This window comes from Aulostomus chinensis, chromosome 16 (assembly GCF_037954235.1).
Source record: "Aulostomus chinensis isolate RoL2024-O1b breed Wild chromosome 16, RoL_Achi_v1.0, whole genome shotgun sequence".
Classification (NCBI taxonomy): Eukaryota; Metazoa; Chordata; class Actinopteri; order Syngnathiformes; family Aulostomidae; genus Aulostomus; species Aulostomus chinensis.
Genome location: NC_141335.1, coordinates 9,288,509 through 9,307,529, shown reverse-complemented (window position 1 = coordinate 9,307,529; position 19,021 = coordinate 9,288,509). Strand labels below are relative to the sequence as shown.

The following is a 19,021-nucleotide window of genomic DNA, read 5'->3' as shown; positions in this document are numbered from 1 at the left end:
ATCCACACACACACACACACACACACACACACACACACACACACACACACACACCGCTAACAAAAAAATATATGAAATATGAAACAAGAAAAAGAACTGACAATAGCAGCTGGGAAGAAAAAAATAAAGAAATAAACAAGTCCAAGGAAGTATCCAATAAATTCTGCCAGAAATGTAGTTGGGATATTTGATGTTGAACAATAATAATCACAGTGACATCTGTTTTGTTGTCTCGGAGGAAATGGGCAGAGCCCGTGAGCGGAGAGGGTTAATCTCCCAAACCCAATAAGGTTGGATAGTGAGGCACTTGTTCCCTGATAAAGAAGTGATAGGATCTGTGGGTCTAGTCCCTCGGCGCTTGTACAGGGGTAGAGCAAATATTGTTAATGTGCTGTGGTTTACTTCAGCTAAGGCGAGAAAAACAGCTCAGCTTGACGAGAGAAGACAGCGGCGAACCAGAATACGACAGAAACGGCCACGCAAGCTCGGCTCGGCCTCCCAGGGACTTAACAGGCATATGTATCAAGCCCACTCAGTTGCATACATAAGTGTTGGGCAAGATTAAGATCTATAAGTGTCTCTATTTCTCTTTTTACCTGCTCTGCCTTGTCACAACAGGGATCTGAATGCAGTTCAGTGGAGTGCCTAATAACTGGAGCAGTAGGTAGGGGAGGCAGGAGGCTTGACATTAAGACCCCGGCGTTTTGGAAATCCGATACGCTATTGACCCGTGTACTACTATCTCAGCGTAGAGATCTGGTGTCAGCAGATTGTAGTGCGGTGTTGGGAGCCGTTTCTTACAGGGCTCCTTTAACAGGGGCCCATTGAGTCTGGGAGGCAGCTGGGGCCTGATGGGCTGGAGCTGGGTGGTGATCGATACTCACCACCCTGCAACGGATGACCTCACTGTCATGGCTGCCGGCTGTGGACACTGCATGCTAGTCATTAGTGCCGGGGCACCAATCAGGAGCTTAGAGTTGTCAATACCTGACTCTTCCAGACACTACGGCCATCTGTCAGTGTATTGTGTAACGGCCTAAATAAATACAGGGAGGCTCTCTTGTACAATAAGGTGTACTATTAGAGGAAAAACTTGTCTTCTTTTAAGATACCAGTGAGCGAAAAATAATTTCAAATAGCACTGACTTCACTTTGAATCTTTTACTAGTCATGAAAAATAATAATCTGAAAATGACCAGTTAAAAAAGATGAATGAAATTGACAGTCGTGCTAGCCTGGGCTGACGATGGAGCCTTCTTAATAATACAACATTATCCTTATTTGCCCTCTTCACTCAAATCAAAGGGATGGACATTTATGCATGAATGACATCAACCCGGCAATTAAGTTGGCCATTTAAATGAGAGAAGGCCTTCCTCACCTCGTCTGTTTGTTTTTTTCCTCCTCCTCTCTCTCTCTCGCACTCTTTCTCTTTTTTTATTCCTCCCTCTGTTTGATGATGGGAGAGGGTGAGCTAGAATTAGGGCGATGGGTCTTCCTTTGAGTGTCAGCCTAAAATGATCAGAGTAAAGATAAGAGGGTCTAGCAGCCCTCAAATCAGTCAAAGTGCCAAAGTCGGCCTTTTTCTCCTCAATTACTGGGTCTGTGAAGCCAGGGAGTGGAAGGCGCAGAGCCTGCTGCATTACTAAAGAGACAATCTATTTCCCCTTTGACCAGAGGGAGAGAAATCATTATGGCATGATTAGTAGCTTCGGCAGTGGGCGAGTGTGGAGGTACTACAGGAGAATTGTATTAATTGCCTTAGACCGAGGCAGGAGCAGGATTGTTTTAATGTTGATTTGTGGACCTGTATGACTAGCTGTCAGACATAAAAGCTGATGTCAGGTCTTAGTTATACTGGCAGACTTCAGGCATGCAGACAGAGAGGCTTGATGTCAAAATGAGCTTCACTGCTTGCCCGGGAAGTCTTTCTCTATATGCTTGTCGATGTCTTCCTCTTTGTCTTTCTTCACACTTCATAGTTTTCCTTTACGCCTCCCACTATCCTACTAACCCTCCCTTTGCACACCCCCCCCCCTTCCTCAGATGGACTACCCCCCCCCCCCCCACAACCCTCCCCACACACACACACACACACACACTCTCTCTCCCTCTCTCTCCTCCAACTGATAGCTGCCTTGGCCGATTATTTCATCCAGTGCGGTCCACTGAGAGCCTCCTCTCCCGGCTTTGGAAGAGCTTTAATTAGCCATGTTAATATCCCCTTCATTGGCCTTAATATCACTCAACACCTTCCTCCATCTCGGCGGCCACCAGGGTCCCCCTGTCCTGTCAGAACAGCTGATTATTGAGAAGGATAGCTTTAATCAAACCTAATTGCAGTTCATTCTTTCTCTCTATCCCCCTTTGCCCTCCATTGCCAACATCTAATGGCAGCGACGACTTGATATCCCATTAAAAAACAATTAAACAACCTCCTTTTGTCTCCGTGCGTGCCAAAACACCAGCACAAACTTCTGTAGATATTTAAGAAGTAAGAGAGAGCGAGAAGGGCCTTGTCTTAATTGCTCTCCTTTTCACGGAGGACCAATTTGCACTGCGCTCATGGAGAATCTTAACCAACTCAAATGTAATGGATGCTATAGGAACTGCTGTGGACTATGAAAATCAAGCTTATCTTTTTAGCAGAGAAATTGTGCTTAATTGCCTTCATAACAGTAAACATAAAGGAGCTACTTTATGATAGCGTGGGCACTCCATTTCTTGTGTTTATTATTTCTTTACTTTTGGTTTTGCTGTGGTAGGAAGAGTATGTTAAAGTGTCCAAGAAACGAGTGTCTGAAAGTAATGTCTTTCTTTTATGAAGTCAATGCATTGCTTGGCAAATGTATTCTATCTCTTGCGCTGACATAAATTGTCTACAAACGGGTGATGCGCGCACACCCACACACACACACACACACACACACACACACACACACACACACACGCACTGGCCTTACCCAATCTGTATGAGAGGCGACAGACAAATAAAAGTCGTATTTCAGGTCTGCTTTCCACAGATGTCTGCTGCTCTACATTATGACTCTTTGGGGAAATAAAAACAGGGTCAGGGAATTAGAGTACATAATGGTCATTTTGATGATCAGCCAACAGATGCAACCCGAAAACACAGTGAACACAATCAAGTGAAATGCACTAATGACAAGTCAGGTTTTTTATGGCCTCGCCACACACCAACAGGCAATCAGCATCCTGGCATGGGTTAAAACGTCTTTTATTGATGTCCGAGCCAAAGCTCCTTGGATGTGGAGTGAAAATATTTTCTCACCTCTCCTCTCCCTCCTGGGCCCTCGGTGAAGTGCAAGGTATAGGAGTCTATCGAAGAACGCTTCTAAATGACCAGTGCATGTGTTAATGTGGCCAGGGTTAGAAGGGTCATTTCAGTCTCTGATTTATGGCCTGGCCAGGATCCCACTGGGTGAACGTGGAGTCTTTAAGTGTTGTGAGAGCGTCCTCGCAGGCCACACAAGCCACTGTATTTATTTGAATGAAATGGCCGTGCAATCTCTGGTGCAATCTATGGTAATCCAATGAGCCGCTGTGATTCTGTGAGTCAAGCTACAATGGAAACTGCAGTATTGCATATAGTAATGCTAGTGCAATGTGATGAAAAAATAAATATCGCGGCACATTCATAATGAATCACAGAAAGCACAATCAGTCACGACTCTGTGGGGAGAATTTGCAAAAACAAACAAGTCAGTTTCATTGTTTATTCTGTACGTTTATGTCAGATTTTACACAATGGACTACATCTGAGATCATTTTTCTTATTGGCCTTGTTGCTAATCTTTTTTGGGTTTTTTTGGGGGGTCTGTTAGGCCACATCTGAACTACAGTCCTCGACCTGAAGCTTCGACGATAAATTTCTGTGAGAAAGCGTTCACACGGCAGCTTACAAAACTAAACCAAGCCCAGATCTCACTCAGACGTGACATTTGCTCAGAGACGATTAGCCAGGTTGTAATTTGTGGCATAATTGCCTCACCCACCCACAAGTACATGGGTGTGTGTGTGTGCGTGTTATGTGTGTGGCATACGGTAGTCCCAGGAGTGTCCGCCTAATTGCCTGACAGGACTATAAGTTTTGTGGCGCGCTCTCACCTTGTTAGGTCCTTTATCCCTGATGCTCTTCAAACAAGACCTGGTCACAGGTGGGCCTCATTTGCTTCCCTATTGAACAGGAGAACTTTAATTGCACAGGGGGTGTCCTGGGATTAAAGAGGTGGGTGGAATATCAAGTGACTTCCTGTATGTTAGTGGCAGATGGGTGTTGGGAAAGACCCGTGAACTCAGGTGAGGGATGAGGATGACAAAGAGACTGATGGTGTTGATTTTTGAGGGGAATAATAAATCCAGACGTAGCGTATCGCACTTGTGTCTGACTGATTGGATGAATGGATCAGGTTTGAGAGTCATCATTTAAATATTCTATGACTTTCCAACTAAGCGGGATAATTAATTGCTTTTATTTTTGTGCTTTCTTTCAGATTCTTCTTAAAGTTCTTTCTCAAGTGCAATCAGAACTGTCTGAAGAATGCAGGGAATCCACGAGACATGCGCAGATTCCAGGTGACTGAGATCCCACATGTTCTGTCTATTTCTGTGTCTCTCTCCTTCACAAACACACACACACACACACACACACACACACACACACACACACACACACACACACACACACACTCAAGAAGCGTACAAGCCAAACAACACACAACATATGAATGTAATTCTATTATTGGCACCGGGGGAGGCAAAAAAACAGGCAAAAGCAGAGTTAGGGATTTTGTGTCCTGTGTGCTCTGGACAGAATATTTATTGGGGAATACCATCTGACACAAATAAAGATATAGGATTTAAGAGTGCCATCAATTGTCTTCCTGACAGCTTTCTGAGCCCTAGCACAGAGGGGAGGACGATCCAACCACATGTAACAACAGTGTTAACTCAGGATCTGTCTGGCAGCGGAAATGCATACCTCCTTGCACACACACACATACACATATATGTGGGTGCATGCACATATAGGTTAGGGGCGCATATATTTGCTTTCTCTATATGCTTCTCTCAGTCTTACTCACATATGCATGCACTTAAACTTACACATATGGAGTTCTCCGTATAGCCAATGAAAACCACTTCAAGCCATCTGAAAACCATCATTGTTGTGACCTGACAAAATGCTGCGATTTACACCGAAAGGACATGACCACTGAGCACTTTTACTGCTTCTTTAACCCTCTCGCCTCTAATGTGTCAAGTACTTGAGCCTTGAAATTATCGACCCCCCCTGCTGATTCATTTATCCAACCATCCATCCGTCCTACCCCAGACATGTTCGCCACAAGCAGCCCGCTAGTTCAAGACGAGAGAGAGCGAGTGAACGTTTTGTCCTATCAGGATAATGACAAACTACAGGAGGGCATCTGTCACTGACAGCAGTGCTCTGTGATACACACACAATCCCGAATCCTCCAGGAGGAAGCCCAGACATGAAACAGACAAGACAGGGTGTCCCCTCCTGATGTCACCACCATCAGACCTCCCCTGCCTCCTCAAATATTCCCTTAGGGTGAATGTGGACTGATGCATGACAGCCACCAAGGCTTTCACTTCTCACATCTGTGTGTCAAAGGGGAACTAAACAGGAGCAACACTTTTTTTGTTGTTGGTGAAACTGAATTTATATCTTGAAAAAAAAGAGAGATTTTGTATTTTATCACATATCATCCCCTTGTCTTCAGTCCAGTTAGTATTCCCCGAATCGATATCCCACATGCTCCACTGTAGGTGTTTCTTTGGCTAAAGTTGTGTATTCTGCATGCCTTCAACTCCACTTATTACCCCCAAAAACCAGCTGGAGGCCAGAGAGGGCCCAATCCATCATCCTCAGCTTGGCCCAGCTCTGAACCTGCTCAAAAGAATGGAGCTCTTTCACTCCCCCCCGCCCCCACTTTCTCTTTCCCCCTGCATGCACCCCCACCTTTTCCCAAAACCAACCCAGAAAAAAAAGCAAAAAAAAAAAAGAAAAAAAAGCGCCCCCCTAAAATTCCACTGCTACACCGAGGTCACTTACCGGCGAAGCAAACCTGAGAGGGGCTCTGTGTTTCCGGCTCAGACACACTTTGGCCATTCACATGTGGCTCACTGTTTGGAGATGTGGTAGCCAAAAAAACAACAACAAAAATAAGCATTATGAAATATGGAGTGTGGCTTGGAATCCGATCCTAGTAAAATGTTTGTGGAGTGATGGGATAGAGTACGGTTCAGTTGCTAATGACTCCAGTAATATTTTAAAAGGAGGGAGGAAGGAGGAGGAGGGGGCTTCCGTCTTCAAATAGATGGACAGGCTGATCAATAATTCTGAGCTTTGGGGTATGATGACAGTTGGTAGAGTGGGTAAACGGAAATGTATTTAATGATTGTAAAGTCAATTAGCCATATACAAATGCATGATACTAAAAAGCAAAGACAAAATGGCTGCAGAGAACGGTAACTGTAACACGAGATGATATGAATCGATAGTTTTCATGTACCTGAAATGTACTTCCTTTACTCCAGATGACTGGTACAATCTCAGCAAATGCTAAATTCCAACTTCCTTCCTCTTGCAGGTTGTCGTATCGACGACCGTCAATGTGGACGGCCATGTCTTGGCTGTCTCTGACAACATGTTCGTACACAACAATTCCAAGCATGGGCGAAGGGCTCGCAGACTCGACCCTTCAGAAGGTACGCCTCCTTATCTGGAGAATGGTAGGCACATTTTTACATCTTATAATTTGCTTACGCTCCTTTTTTCCCTTCCCCTCTTAGTTTCTTTCAGACATTCTCCCATATTACAAAATCACTAGTTGCTTCTTAGAATCTTTAAAAAAATTTTTTTCCATCACTTCCACTTTATTGGACCTTTTTTAGTTGCTTTTTTTTGCCTCCCTCATACATACTGTCTTGACTGGAAATAATATGCGGTGTATTTATTATTTCACTAACAATAATGACTTATTCATTATTGCATTTTTTTTTTAGTTTTACTTCCAGTTTCCTAATGCACCTACATTTGCCCTAAAAGCTTGTGTGAAACATGATCAAATTGCTTAAGAATTTGACTGTGAGGTCAATTTCCTGTCATTGGGTTCTGCAGATTTAGCTGTGAGAGAGCTGGAACAGGGGGAGGAAGGAGAAAGAGGGGGGGAGGGTGGGTGGATGGTGCGTGCATGTGTGTGTGTGTGTGTGTGCCGGGGTGGGGCGGCGGTGGGGGGGTGACCTATGAGAAAAACAGAACTTACTGTTTTTCTTCCAACTGATTCCATATGATAGACTGATTGCCTGCTCAGCCAAAAAAGAGGAGAAGAGGGACCACCAAACCCTGGGAAATCCAAAAAGTAAAATGCACTAAACATAACCTTATGACCCCCCTACGGTCTCTACTCACAGATGGGAGCGCGCACGGCTGAGAGAATGTAAGAAAAAAACAAAAAAAAAGGGCTCGGGCCAATTGTGCAAATTGCTTATCTTCAGGTTTCAAGAGGCAATTATGGCTGCACAAACAGTTTATATACACCGCTGACTGAAACAAGCTCCTCTACACATTAATGGGCATTAATGGTTCTATGACCAAAAGCAAATGTAATGTTTAATACAACAACGACTAATAAAAAAAAAAAAAAAAAAAACTAGACAATTAATATATCTCGGTGCACTCCAGTCCTAGTAGGGGAAAAAGCTAATCTATTTGTTTTTGTCTTTATTAATGACTCCTCTACTGGAGAACAAAATCAAATAATTAAAGTCCTGCCCGGAGCACCAAAGTCATTATGTTCGCTGACGTTCTGTTTGTGTGTTTCACGTTTATGACACGATAGGTGTGGATCGCCTAGCAACCAGTTTCTTAATGAGGAGAGCAATTAAAGAGGTTGAGCCCTCGCCTCCATGTTCCCCTGCTCCCACGGGACCCCCTGTGTTTTGTGTGTGTGTGTGTGTGTGTGCGTGCGCATCTATATATGTGTGTGTGTGTTCTTTACAGGTTACCATCCTTTATTCTACCCTTCACCGCGCTCTTCAAAGCAGCGGAGTGACACCCTGTAAAGCTGGAAAAGAAAGCTATTGTCAACCGCACAGTTGAACATGTCTTTGTGTAATAACTTTAATACACCTTTCGCTCTGCTTATCCGTGTATGTTTGTGTGTGTGTGTGCCCTCATAAATTGCCCCCGCCCCCTCGATTCTTAGCTTGAGCTGTGTAACAAATCTCAACAATGATCACTCGCTTTGTTTGTGACATGAGAAAGAAAAAAAAGAAAAGAATAGAAAGAGACGGACGGTCATAAAATGTAATTCTAGCCATGTTCTCCATCGTGCTATGACAAGTAGCAGGGAGACAGACAGCGTGCTTTAAATTAGCAACACATTCTTCCTCTGGAGTTCATTGGGCGAGAAGCCTCAGAAATGTGCCTGGCTGAGTGAGTGACTGGGCCAGAGCAGCATCCCTTCCTCTCCCTCTCTCTCTCTCTCTGCTCTCGCTGCACTTGCATCATCTGCCTTTCATTGATCAAGAGGTGCTGCCCCCTATTGGTACAGAGGTGGAACAGCTTGTGGATGACAGACTGCATCTAACTGTGTGACATTTTTGTTCACTTGTGTGTACTGTCGCATAACAAGCATATTATGCATTCAGACACAAATGTGCTTTGTGGCTGCCTGTCACTCAAACACGTATGGATTCAGGCTTAAAGGTGCATAAACATGCTCACAAATAGCGGAGTCATTCACACACTTACAGAACTCATGCACACACGCATGCACGCGCGCACACACACACGTTCCTTAGCTCAGTTCTACCATTATAGAGCCCCAGACAATATAGGAGACTCAGCATAGAGCCTGCAGCGCCTGCCTCATTTGCATGCCAAGTGGCTGTAATGCTGTTAGGGTTTATGCAATAAAGACAAGTGAATCCAGACTGCTGGGCCTAAGAGGAAGAAAGAGAGGGAGAAAAGAAGGGGGGAAAAGAAGAGGAGGAAAGGAGAAAGGGAAGGAGAGAGAGAGGTTGAGAGTGAGGGAGAGGCAGAGGGAGAGAGAGGGAGAGAGAGAGAGGGAGAGTCAAAGGGAACAGATGGCCCAGGGAGAGGTAAAAGGTATAATCCCATCAGCTGCACTATCAACCGACCATCTGGACATCCCACAGCACAATTACAACACATTTCAGCAGGCAGAACAAAGGACGGCTTCGCGGGGCCACATCAGACCTGTTTGAGTGTCACAATACTAGAGCCCCGACCTCCTCGGCTCAGATCTTGGATCAGTTTTGACGTCTTCAACGGCTAACAGAGAGGAAAAGATTAGGACACGATTAAGATCTTTAAAGATATTTGAGCACTGAGAGACAAAAAAAAATTAAAAATTAAAATTCATCCACGAGAGCCATAACTTATGATTTCAGATGAATTTCCTGCTCAAAGTTTGCAAAGACTGTTGTGACGCAACACTCAGACCAGCAGCTCTTCGCATCCTCATCCGTCCACTCCTCATGATGCCTATCATCTGCTGAGGGGGCATTGTGCGTGTCTGTCATCAGATCGCCTGCGCTGACTGTGTAATCCACTTTGCCACGGTCCCCATTCAGCACATGCTCCCCTCTCTGTCTGCGCATTGAGACATATGCAAATTTTTTAGGCAGAAGGGTGGACGGCTTAGGGTCTCAGTCACTGTCTCTCCTCGGGTCCTTCTGTGTGTGGGAGGGGGCACTGGGATTTCAGAGGTGGTGTGTGTGTATGTGTGTGTGTGTGTGTGTGTGTGTGTGTGTGTATGTCTGTCGTAGGTTTTGAGGCTGCAGCTGCCCCCCTAACAGTCACCATCAGGCCCACTCTTTTGCCTCCTCCTCCTGCCTACTCGCCCCCCTCTCTCTCTCTCATCCCCAAAGTCAATTTGTTTACAGTAATTTTGAAGGGTGAATTATTTGCTGTAATCGTCCGCACTGATGAAGGTCAGGCCCTTAGAGGGGGCCCAGCATGCCCATAGAGGGTTGGTCCTCTTTCAGACGCTCCGCTTCGCAATTAAGGAAAGCAAATGTCACTCCTCCAGGCCTCACAAATGAAAATCTGTACGAGGTGATTAGCATGAAGTCAACAGCGCCTGTTAAAGTCAGATTCCCTGTAGTACCAATGTGTGTGTGTGCACTTTATGGGCAGGGAGAGAGAACAAACATGACCTGAACAGGCCCAACAGCAAGGCAAACAAAGGGAGATGTCTTGTCTGAGGTGATCCATACAACAAGGGCCGGCTGTGATTTACTTACTGGATGGAAAGGATAATAGAGGTTTAGAACCGGGCCTGAGAAGAAAAAGAAACTCGCTGAAATAGTTTCTCATACTTTGAGCTGTAGGGAGGGAAAAAAAAACATGCACAATTCATAGTGTATTAAAAGATATTGATGGAAATAGATTAAATTTGATATTGCTATTTTATGGATAGCTGTCATGCTAGTTCTGTTGTAAACACGGTGTTGTGCTGAACACCATATTAAGGTAATGCATCAAATGACAGTGAGTGCGAGGCACCAGATCACTCAAATTAGATTATAATAACAACCCGGACTGTTGATGAATGGCGGAGCTATGTAGCAGGAGTCATGCCAGATGAAAAGCATTGTAATAAACAATATGAAATGGATTGAATCGATCACAAAAACAAAGAAAAAAACAACAACCTGAATCTGAATAATTCATGAGTACGTTTCGCGTTATGAAACCTAAAACTGCTCTCACTGTGCCTTCACTGTATTGCATATGCAGAACAAAGGTAATGAAATAAAATGAACCAGCAAAGCTTTAGCTTGTCATTTTCACTTTAACAGCCTGTATTCTTGACTCATTTAAGATGTGTTCAACTTTGAAATTTTTACTGTACATGCAGGCGAATGCTTAATCAATTCTGATAGCTACATTTGCCCTGACACATAATTTGCTACATCAAATCATTTTCCTGGCGAGCCCGGCGTTTAGCCTTTGTGAAGTGGACCATTTGAAGGGTCTGCTTAACTACACCACTCCAGCGCGCTGATAAATGATTTTGATTCTCATGCCTTAAAGGACAAATCCATCATTTTTTTTTTCCAGGGGCAATTTCCATGATATGTCTTTGTGAGGGAGAGTGAGTGAGAGAGAGAGAGCGAGAGCGAGAGAGAGAGAGCGAGAGAGAGAGAGAGACATGGGGGGGCTGAATGTTGAGGGGATGCAGTAATATGTCTATGTGGAAAGAGACATGGGCCTGAGTGTTGGAAGCTTCGGTGCTGAATTTGCTCTTCTCTTTGTCTTGGATAAGCAGCCACCCCGTGCATCAAGGCTATCAGCCCCAGCGAGGGATGGACCACTGGGGGAGCCACCGTCATCATCATTGGGGACAACTTCTTTGACGGCCTACAAGTTGTGTTCGGAACTATGCTCGTATGGAGCGAGGTAACATTTCTGTCTCACGTAAATTTGACGAGTCCACAAAACAATCAAGCAGGGCTGGCAATTGGCAAGCAGCTCATGATAGGAATCAGGATATACTGCAATATTCTCCATAGTTTAGAAAACACTTCAAAAACAGAGCTGAAAATACAACTTGTTGTGTACCACCTGAGTGCCCGAGTACAATGTGCGTCACATTATATTGGTCACTATATCCAGCACTATTTTCAAAGTTGCACACGTACGACATAACTAGACACACTGAATGTAGCTGCCATGACATCATAGCAAAAATAAAGTACGTATAAGTTCTTTTGTCAATCACTGAACAGTAACACATGTATCTAAATATGTATCAAATATACTGTGATACATTGCTGTATCGTTTTTATTGCATAGCCTAGCAAACAAAAACCTTCTTTGTTGGCATACGTTCTAGTTTATTATTGCAAAGGCTCATTGTTTTTTTCCTTTTCCTTTCCAATACAGCTGATAACTCCCCACGCCATCCGCGTCCAGACTCCACCTCGACACATCCCCGGTGTTGTGGAAGTCACGCTGTCCTACAAGTCCAAGCAATTCTGCAAAGGTGCCCCTGGGAGATTTGTGTATACTGGTGAGTCAAAACCTTCTCTTCTTCTTGTCTCCTTTTCTACAGGCTTCTCTTATACACCCCCCCCCCCCCTTCTGTCTGTCTGGATGGAGCCCCTCAGCCCTGAGTCCAGGTGCTAATAATGAACTAACCAGTGCACTGCTTGCTGAATGTAAAATGTGTGAGATCTGCACTGTTAGTGAAAAGGTGTTTCACCGAGGGGCTCCTACAAGTGCAACTCGATCCCCCTCTGACCTGCCATCATACATGAGTGCTGCCAAGCTCTGTTATAGCCAAGCTGTCAGGGTAACTCGTCCTGCCAACTCTCTTTATCTATCCTGTTGTGAGAGAGATAATGCTTTCTTCTAATTTGCTGATTTTGTAAGGCGCCCCTTCAGAATGTAGTATCATTTTTTTTTCTATGAATCAGATTAGAAAAGTCATGTGTTGGAAAAGTGTGTGTGTGTGTGTATCTTAGAGAAAAGAGGTGCGTAAGAGAGAAGGGTGTCACATTAGAAGTGAGGGATCTGATTATCTTGGCTAACAGAAGGAAGTGGTGGTCTTATCTGTCATCATTGGTGAAGAGACAGAGGTCGCCAAGGTCACAGCCTGTCTGACCTGGAAGCCTCTGTCTGTTCCAGCTCTGATGGGCAGAATGAAACGGTGGCTCCTTGTCGAAACACTCTCACTCTCACCCCCCCACTCCCAGCCCCCACCCCCAGGCCAGCACCCCTAGGCCTCCAGCACAGCCCTGGCCTTGAGCTCAGCAGAATTGCAAAGTGGGGGCTGCAACCCCAACCCAACCCCACATCCACATCCAGATCCCTCCATCCTGGGGCAGCTGTTTCTCATCAACCCCCCCCTTCTCCTCTATCGTTCTCCACCACCACCCCCAGTCATCCGTCCCCTTCTCCTCCGACCATGCAGTCTGGCCCGAGCTCTCCTGCATTTAACCTCCCTAGCAGGAGCGGAGCAGAGGCCAACAAGGCACTGGGATAATGAAACAGGAGTGCAGTGTGTATGTGCGTGTGACTGTTTGTGAGATGGAGAGGGTCTGTGCATGCACGTGCGCGCGTGTGTGTGTGTGTGTGTGTGTGTGTGTACATGTGTTACTGCACAGCCTTGAGAAGGTGTATAAGTTAAGACATTAATGGCTTCTATAGCACCCTGGTGAAAGTGCCAGGTCCCTTAAGAACAGACCCCATTAGTCACAGAGGCTAAGCGGATTGGGATGATTACCATCAGGTTTTACCGGGGAAACGTGTCCCCTTCTCTCTATCTTTGTTGATTCCCACCCACCACCACCCCCCCACACCACCACCCGTTCTTACTCTGTCTTCCCTGAGTTCCTACTCACTTCCAGTTAGTATAAAGATACAATTACCCCTGGAGGCAATGGTGGTACAATTGATTAGTGCAGCGAATTAAAAGAGAAAGTCACCAATAGACAGGTCCAGTTCCTATGCTCTGCTATTCCCTATGTGGCTCGACCTCATTGTACAGGGGGTTGACGCTTGAGAGAATCAAACCGTTAACAAGAGCCGAATGCAAAGAATTATAACTGATTCTATATAATTGCTGGGTGAAAAGATGTTAACAACCCTTCACAATTTTCATAGATTTAAAATAAACCAGGGTTTCATTAACGAATGACACAGGGCTACAAAGGGCATGTAGCTCAGTGAAAAAGGCAGCGACTCTTCTGGTGTCATAGTGGAGAGCAACATGTGCATATCAAACGCGTAGTTATCAAAGCATATGGCTTCAAGCATGACTTGAGAGCACGGCTTGAGAGAAGGGCTTTTTTAGACTTTTCCCCCCCTTTCCTCCTCATGTTGACTCTTCTTGCACCACCACCCTAATTGTGGAGATTTAACTCGCTCAATTTAAGAAATTATCACAAATTACCAAGAGTCAACACAGAGGAGACTGCAGTCAATTTGAATAGCAGAGGGACACGTCCTCACTGTGGTTTGCACTCTGGAACGACTCCAAAACTCACAATCCATTCTCAGAAATAGAGCACCCTGTAGTGTATGTCAAATAATCCTGTTGGCATTGACTATTGGATGTTTAAATCACTAATGAGACAAAGAGACATGCTATATAGAACTTTAGTAGTTTGTTTCGGGGAGCTTATATCTGTGTTTTAATTGGCACATTTTTAAAAGAATGACATGTTTTCTATTATACAATCTGTACCTTTTAACTTACAACGAATGTGTGGTGGAATTTACAAGACTGTCCGCTGTCTAATCCATTTATTGGTTATCCATTGGTCAGGACAGGACTGGTAGAACTGTCAGCAAGGTTGTAGAAAATCAAAAGGAGAAAGTCCTGGCTGGACCCGAGTCAATACTTTATTATACTTTATCAGGCACTGCTAAGAGAACATGCCTGTGTAACTGTGTGTATGTGTGTATATATATATATATATATATATATATATATATATATATATTTGAAAAAAGTCTCAATTTTCAGCCTAATTTGCAGCATTGTAACCTTTTTACTGCGCAGTCACAGTACTGCATTAAAGAGTAAATCATAAATAAAAACCTGACCGTACAATTTATCCAATTTAATCTCCTAATTGCATCAGAGCTTTTGGTTTTCTATCTTGGCCAAGTTTCCACGAGAGCTTCCCTCCGGGGGCGACGATGCAGGCCCTTGGTAATATGGTTCTGCGAGCAGTCCTAACACACTCAGCCTCTATTTATCCTAATCAGTGACATCCACATAACCAGGATTGCTTAAAATGAACCCCTTCCGCGCCCCAGAAAACGCACATTTACCGGGACCCCATTTGTCATGGGTAAATTGAGGGTCAGTAAACTTCGCCTGTATCCTCCAGTGGGGATCCAGGACATGCATCATAACGTTAGCAGAGAATGATTGGCGAAGGCGAGCTGTCACACATTTGTCAGGGGGAAGGGAACATTATTTGCTAATTTCCCAAGCTGGGCACTGACAGGGTGCTTCGTCTTCAGACCTTTGGTGACCAGCGTGGCTTCTCAGCTATTAGTACAAGTCAAGTGTTTTTTTTCCTTTCCTCGCCCCCCTCGCTGTAAAGTGGCAGTAATAAGAGCCATTCGTTCGACCTCACAAGATCACAGCACACTGGGTGAAGGATTTTGGAGGTAGCGGATGCCCCATACAGTGAGCTGCTCTTGCCAGGCTTTAGTTGAGGCCAGACAGCCTTGAGGGCTGATGGATCACAAACTTTCCTCGTCAAGGTGACGCTATCGACTCCACTGCACCAAAATCTGACAAAATGGGTATGAGGCAGTCATTCATCAACATAAGGACAAAGAGGTCATGTGTGCTTCACTCAATAGAGGTGGAGATCAAGAAATGTCAGCCCTATAAGGGGAGGAAAATAAAGACAGTGATAGTGTGAGGTTTCCTGTTGTTTTTTTTTTGTTCTTTACTAATATGAACAACAAACTAAAATTCCTCCAGGAAATGAGAGATAAATATAGATACATGTTGATATCCAGTCCTGAAACTTCAAATTAAACGCGCTTCCTGCTCCACTCTTAAAAAAAAGAGGGACAATATGTTATGTGAACCCTGCTCTCTGAAACAACAATTAAAACAAACACAGACGTCTTTATCAGAACACATCAGATAGCGGCTTGTGCCGTTCAGCCTGTGAATCGGGCCTATCCTTTACGTCTCTTCTCCACCCTGCAGTCACTTTGAAGTCCCAGACTCAGAAGCTGATCAGATGGAGAGCTTCCTTAGCATTTCCTGTACTGAAGGGTTGGGTTTGGTACGCCATCGGATCAGGATGCTGGTCAGCGCTGGGGTGTGGCCTCCAGTAAAGATATGCTCTAATCAAAGGCATTCAGGGAGGCATGTAAACAGATCAACCTGTACTTGAAAACACTACAAATAAGCAGTCTATATTTAATCTACTGTACTTTCTTTTTAAATGTATGCAGTGATAACAAAAGTCACTGAAAGCTGCTGGAAGATGCTACAGAATATAACAAGCGCTTGTAAATGTCATCGCCACGGTCAAGTGGGTTGTAACCATTTGGCACAACAGTTTTAGCATGTGTCAAACCATGTTATCCACTAACCATCTCCCCATACCTGCCTGTCTCATTACAATGCTGGTATTTAGCACCAGCTCTGCAGGAGTGGAGCAGGCACCCGTTGCCAAGTTAGATGGGTTTCGTTTGAAGGCCCTGTGAGCTTGTGTGGAGCACGACAAGTTTCCACAGAGGAAGGTCCTTGTGTCCAATTAGAGGGCCGACGTGACACGTGCTCACACTCCCCCACTGTCAGACAGCTTGTCAGGTAGGCTTTGAGAAGCGCACTGTGGCATTATTCCACAGCGTGTTATCAGCAAGTGACCTGTGAAATCCAGCTACAGGAAATTGATTGAAATAAGTACTTGCAGTTGAGCGTGTACCCCCCCCCCCAAAAAAAAAGGAAGATATATCTCTCTGTGAAATGTACTGTGGGTATATTTCAAGAGAAAAATGAAAGTATGGGTGTATGTTTTCTTGCACGGTAAGGATGGTATTCATTGATTTAATTTTAATTGGACCCACTTTTTGTCCCCCAGTGTCGTTGGAGGTCTGTTTTCTAATGACTCTTAAAATGGATTGTCCTCACTAAGTCACAGCATCAGTCCTCTGCCACAGGAAAGATAGACAGAGGCAGGGAGAAAGTGGAGAAAGGGGTGGGGGGGGGTGGGGGGCTCTTGATAGACGAGGATCTTTCCCCTCCTCCTCCTCCTCTTTTCTCTACCTCCTCCTCCTTTTGCCCCATTTTCAGCCTGATCCACACCCAACGGGCTTTAAAAGAACTCCACCTCTCATTCCTCCCTCCTCCAGCCCTCCCTCACTGCCGCATTTTGATTGAAATTCATCGGCAAGTTTATTGAGAAATGAATGAGGGAGGCAGCATGGTATTGACTTTGGGAGGAAAACACAACTCATCTTGAATGAGGGGGAAAACGCGGTCGTAATTTAGCCGCCATCGATCTGTGCCCCGTCCATGTATTGATCTTCATTTTACAATATTAATTTGCGCTTGCAATCAGCTGTGAAGGGAACCCATTTGATTTCTGTTGGCCGGTAATGTGTGAAAGTCCGTCGCCGTCCTTAGAGAAGTGGCACACATACTTTAGATGTCATTTAAGAGGATTGAACAGGTGTCTTTGGCCCTTTCTAATAACGCACGCCTTATATGAAGGGAGTCTGAAATTATGGATGTGCAATCTGTAACACTGCTCCCTTTTAACCGTGTTAATTACATTTTATCTGTTGCAGGAGCAATATCTGCTGGAGACTGTAACTGTCTAGGTATTTTCATCTGTATTGGCTCAAAGTTCATGAAATTTCAATGAACATTGATCTGTCTCCATTGATTTATCTTAACTGCAGATCTTTGAAATTTTAATTTCCTGTTCATCTTGAGACTGCTGGAGATGGAATCACTCAGTGATAACTGGCTGCAGTGGATGGAGATGATATGGTCAGTGTTAAAACAGATGAGGTTTGCTTTGCGTGGGTTTGCTGTGAAAATTCAAACATGGCTTGGTTTGTTTTGGTTTTTTTTGTTTTTGTTGTTATTTTTATTCCATTTTTTAAAGATAGTCTGCATGCGTGTTTCCTCCTCTTTCAAAACACTGGATTTTTCTATGCTGTGGAGCAGCAGCATGAATATCTTGTTTGAATATTCAATTTTAACTCCTCAAGTTCATTCCTTTTATGTCACCAGTAAAATCTCCTCAAGATGATGATGCTGTTTTTTTTTTTTTTCTGTGTTCTTTTTTTGGAACTGCATCCATCTAACAGACTGCAGGTGCCTAGCAGGCGTCAGTCGTACTGTTTGACAAGTCACAAATGCAATAACACTTGAATGAACTTCTGCCTGTGCTGTTTATCTGTCTCCCCCTTTCCAACTCCCACTCCACCTCTAATTTGTGTTAAGGGGAAAGAAAAAAATAACTGCTCAATGGTGTAGGAGGAGTGGAGATAAGCTCGAAGCAGTTAAGTATAATTAGCGAAAGTAATAGCTGGCAAATGGCAACAAGGCTAGGTTTTTATCTCCTGGAAAGATAGAGTTATCGTAATAAGCTGTAATGGCTGGCAGGAATGCTAGTATTCTGTGCGAGCTTCCATTCAGGCTCATAGACTTAACAAGGAACAATTTCCCTTAAATTTACTGCTTTGCTCAAACATTTCCCAATGTTTATGCCCTGATACTGTAAGTCAATACATGTGTTCAATTTACTTCCATATGGACCGAGGGCACATAGTGGTGTGTTGCAATGTAAGCACTTCTGGCTGCCAACGTCGGCCATGTTACACTGTTTCTGTAGAGCTGTTACTCATGTCCTATTTCCAGAGAACATGGAGAAGGAGCAGCAGACCAGATGCCATGTACACTCCATCCACTCTACATTTTAAGTAAAGTGGCTAGACCGAGGCGGCTTTAAGGAGCGCTCAGAGGAAATGTGTTAGTGGCATGAAAAGATGAGCAGATTAAGGCGTCAGATCAAGACAAGATTGGGAAGTGCACATTCCAAGCCGAGGAATTCCACTGAAGCTCGGCCACGGATCCTCGCACGCATGCGTGATATTCAAAATTGGAAATGATATGGTCACAGCTGCACACCGAGTCATGCATTCCATTTCTTCTACATTCTGAAACATGATCTCTCCGGAGTGAGAGAATGACTGAAATATTCATAAAAGAAAAACAAAAAACTGTGTCTTTAAGAAGGTGCTTCAGAGATACTTATCAGCTATTTGATTTTTAATATGTCAAAATTCTAATAATCTAGGGATATTAAAGTGTGGAGAAAATCTATGAACAATTAAATTTGCCTGACAGGAGATATGGGGACGGGGGGGGGGGGGCATCAGTGAGGTAATTGGACAAAACATGTAACCTGTCTCAACTTAAACAGAGGACCAGCAACAACAAAA

At 44.3% G+C, this 19,021-nt stretch overlaps 1 protein-coding gene across 13 annotated transcripts in view; it reads left to right on the top strand.

The window, feature by feature from the left end:
- The window catches only part of LOC147247400 (transcription factor COE3), a 66,888-nt gene that overhangs the window by 34,858 nt on the left and 13,009 nt on the right, over positions 1–19,021 (top strand). For 4 of the 13 annotated variants that reach the window (XM_086181358.1, XM_086181367.1, XM_086181356.1 and 1 more), the window contains exons 7-10: positions 4,515–4,596; positions 6,639–6,780; positions 11,349–11,479; positions 11,966–12,092. In XM_086181358.1, the coding sequence (XP_086037484.1) occupies positions 4,515–4,596; positions 6,639–6,780; positions 11,349–11,479; positions 11,966–12,092 (482 nt within the window). Of the gene's footprint in view, positions 1–4,514; positions 4,597–6,638; positions 6,781–11,345; positions 11,480–11,965; positions 12,093–19,021 lie in introns of all 13 variants that reach the window. The other 9 variants (XM_086181361.1, XM_086181366.1, XM_086181359.1 and 6 more) reach the window with 3 other exon arrangements.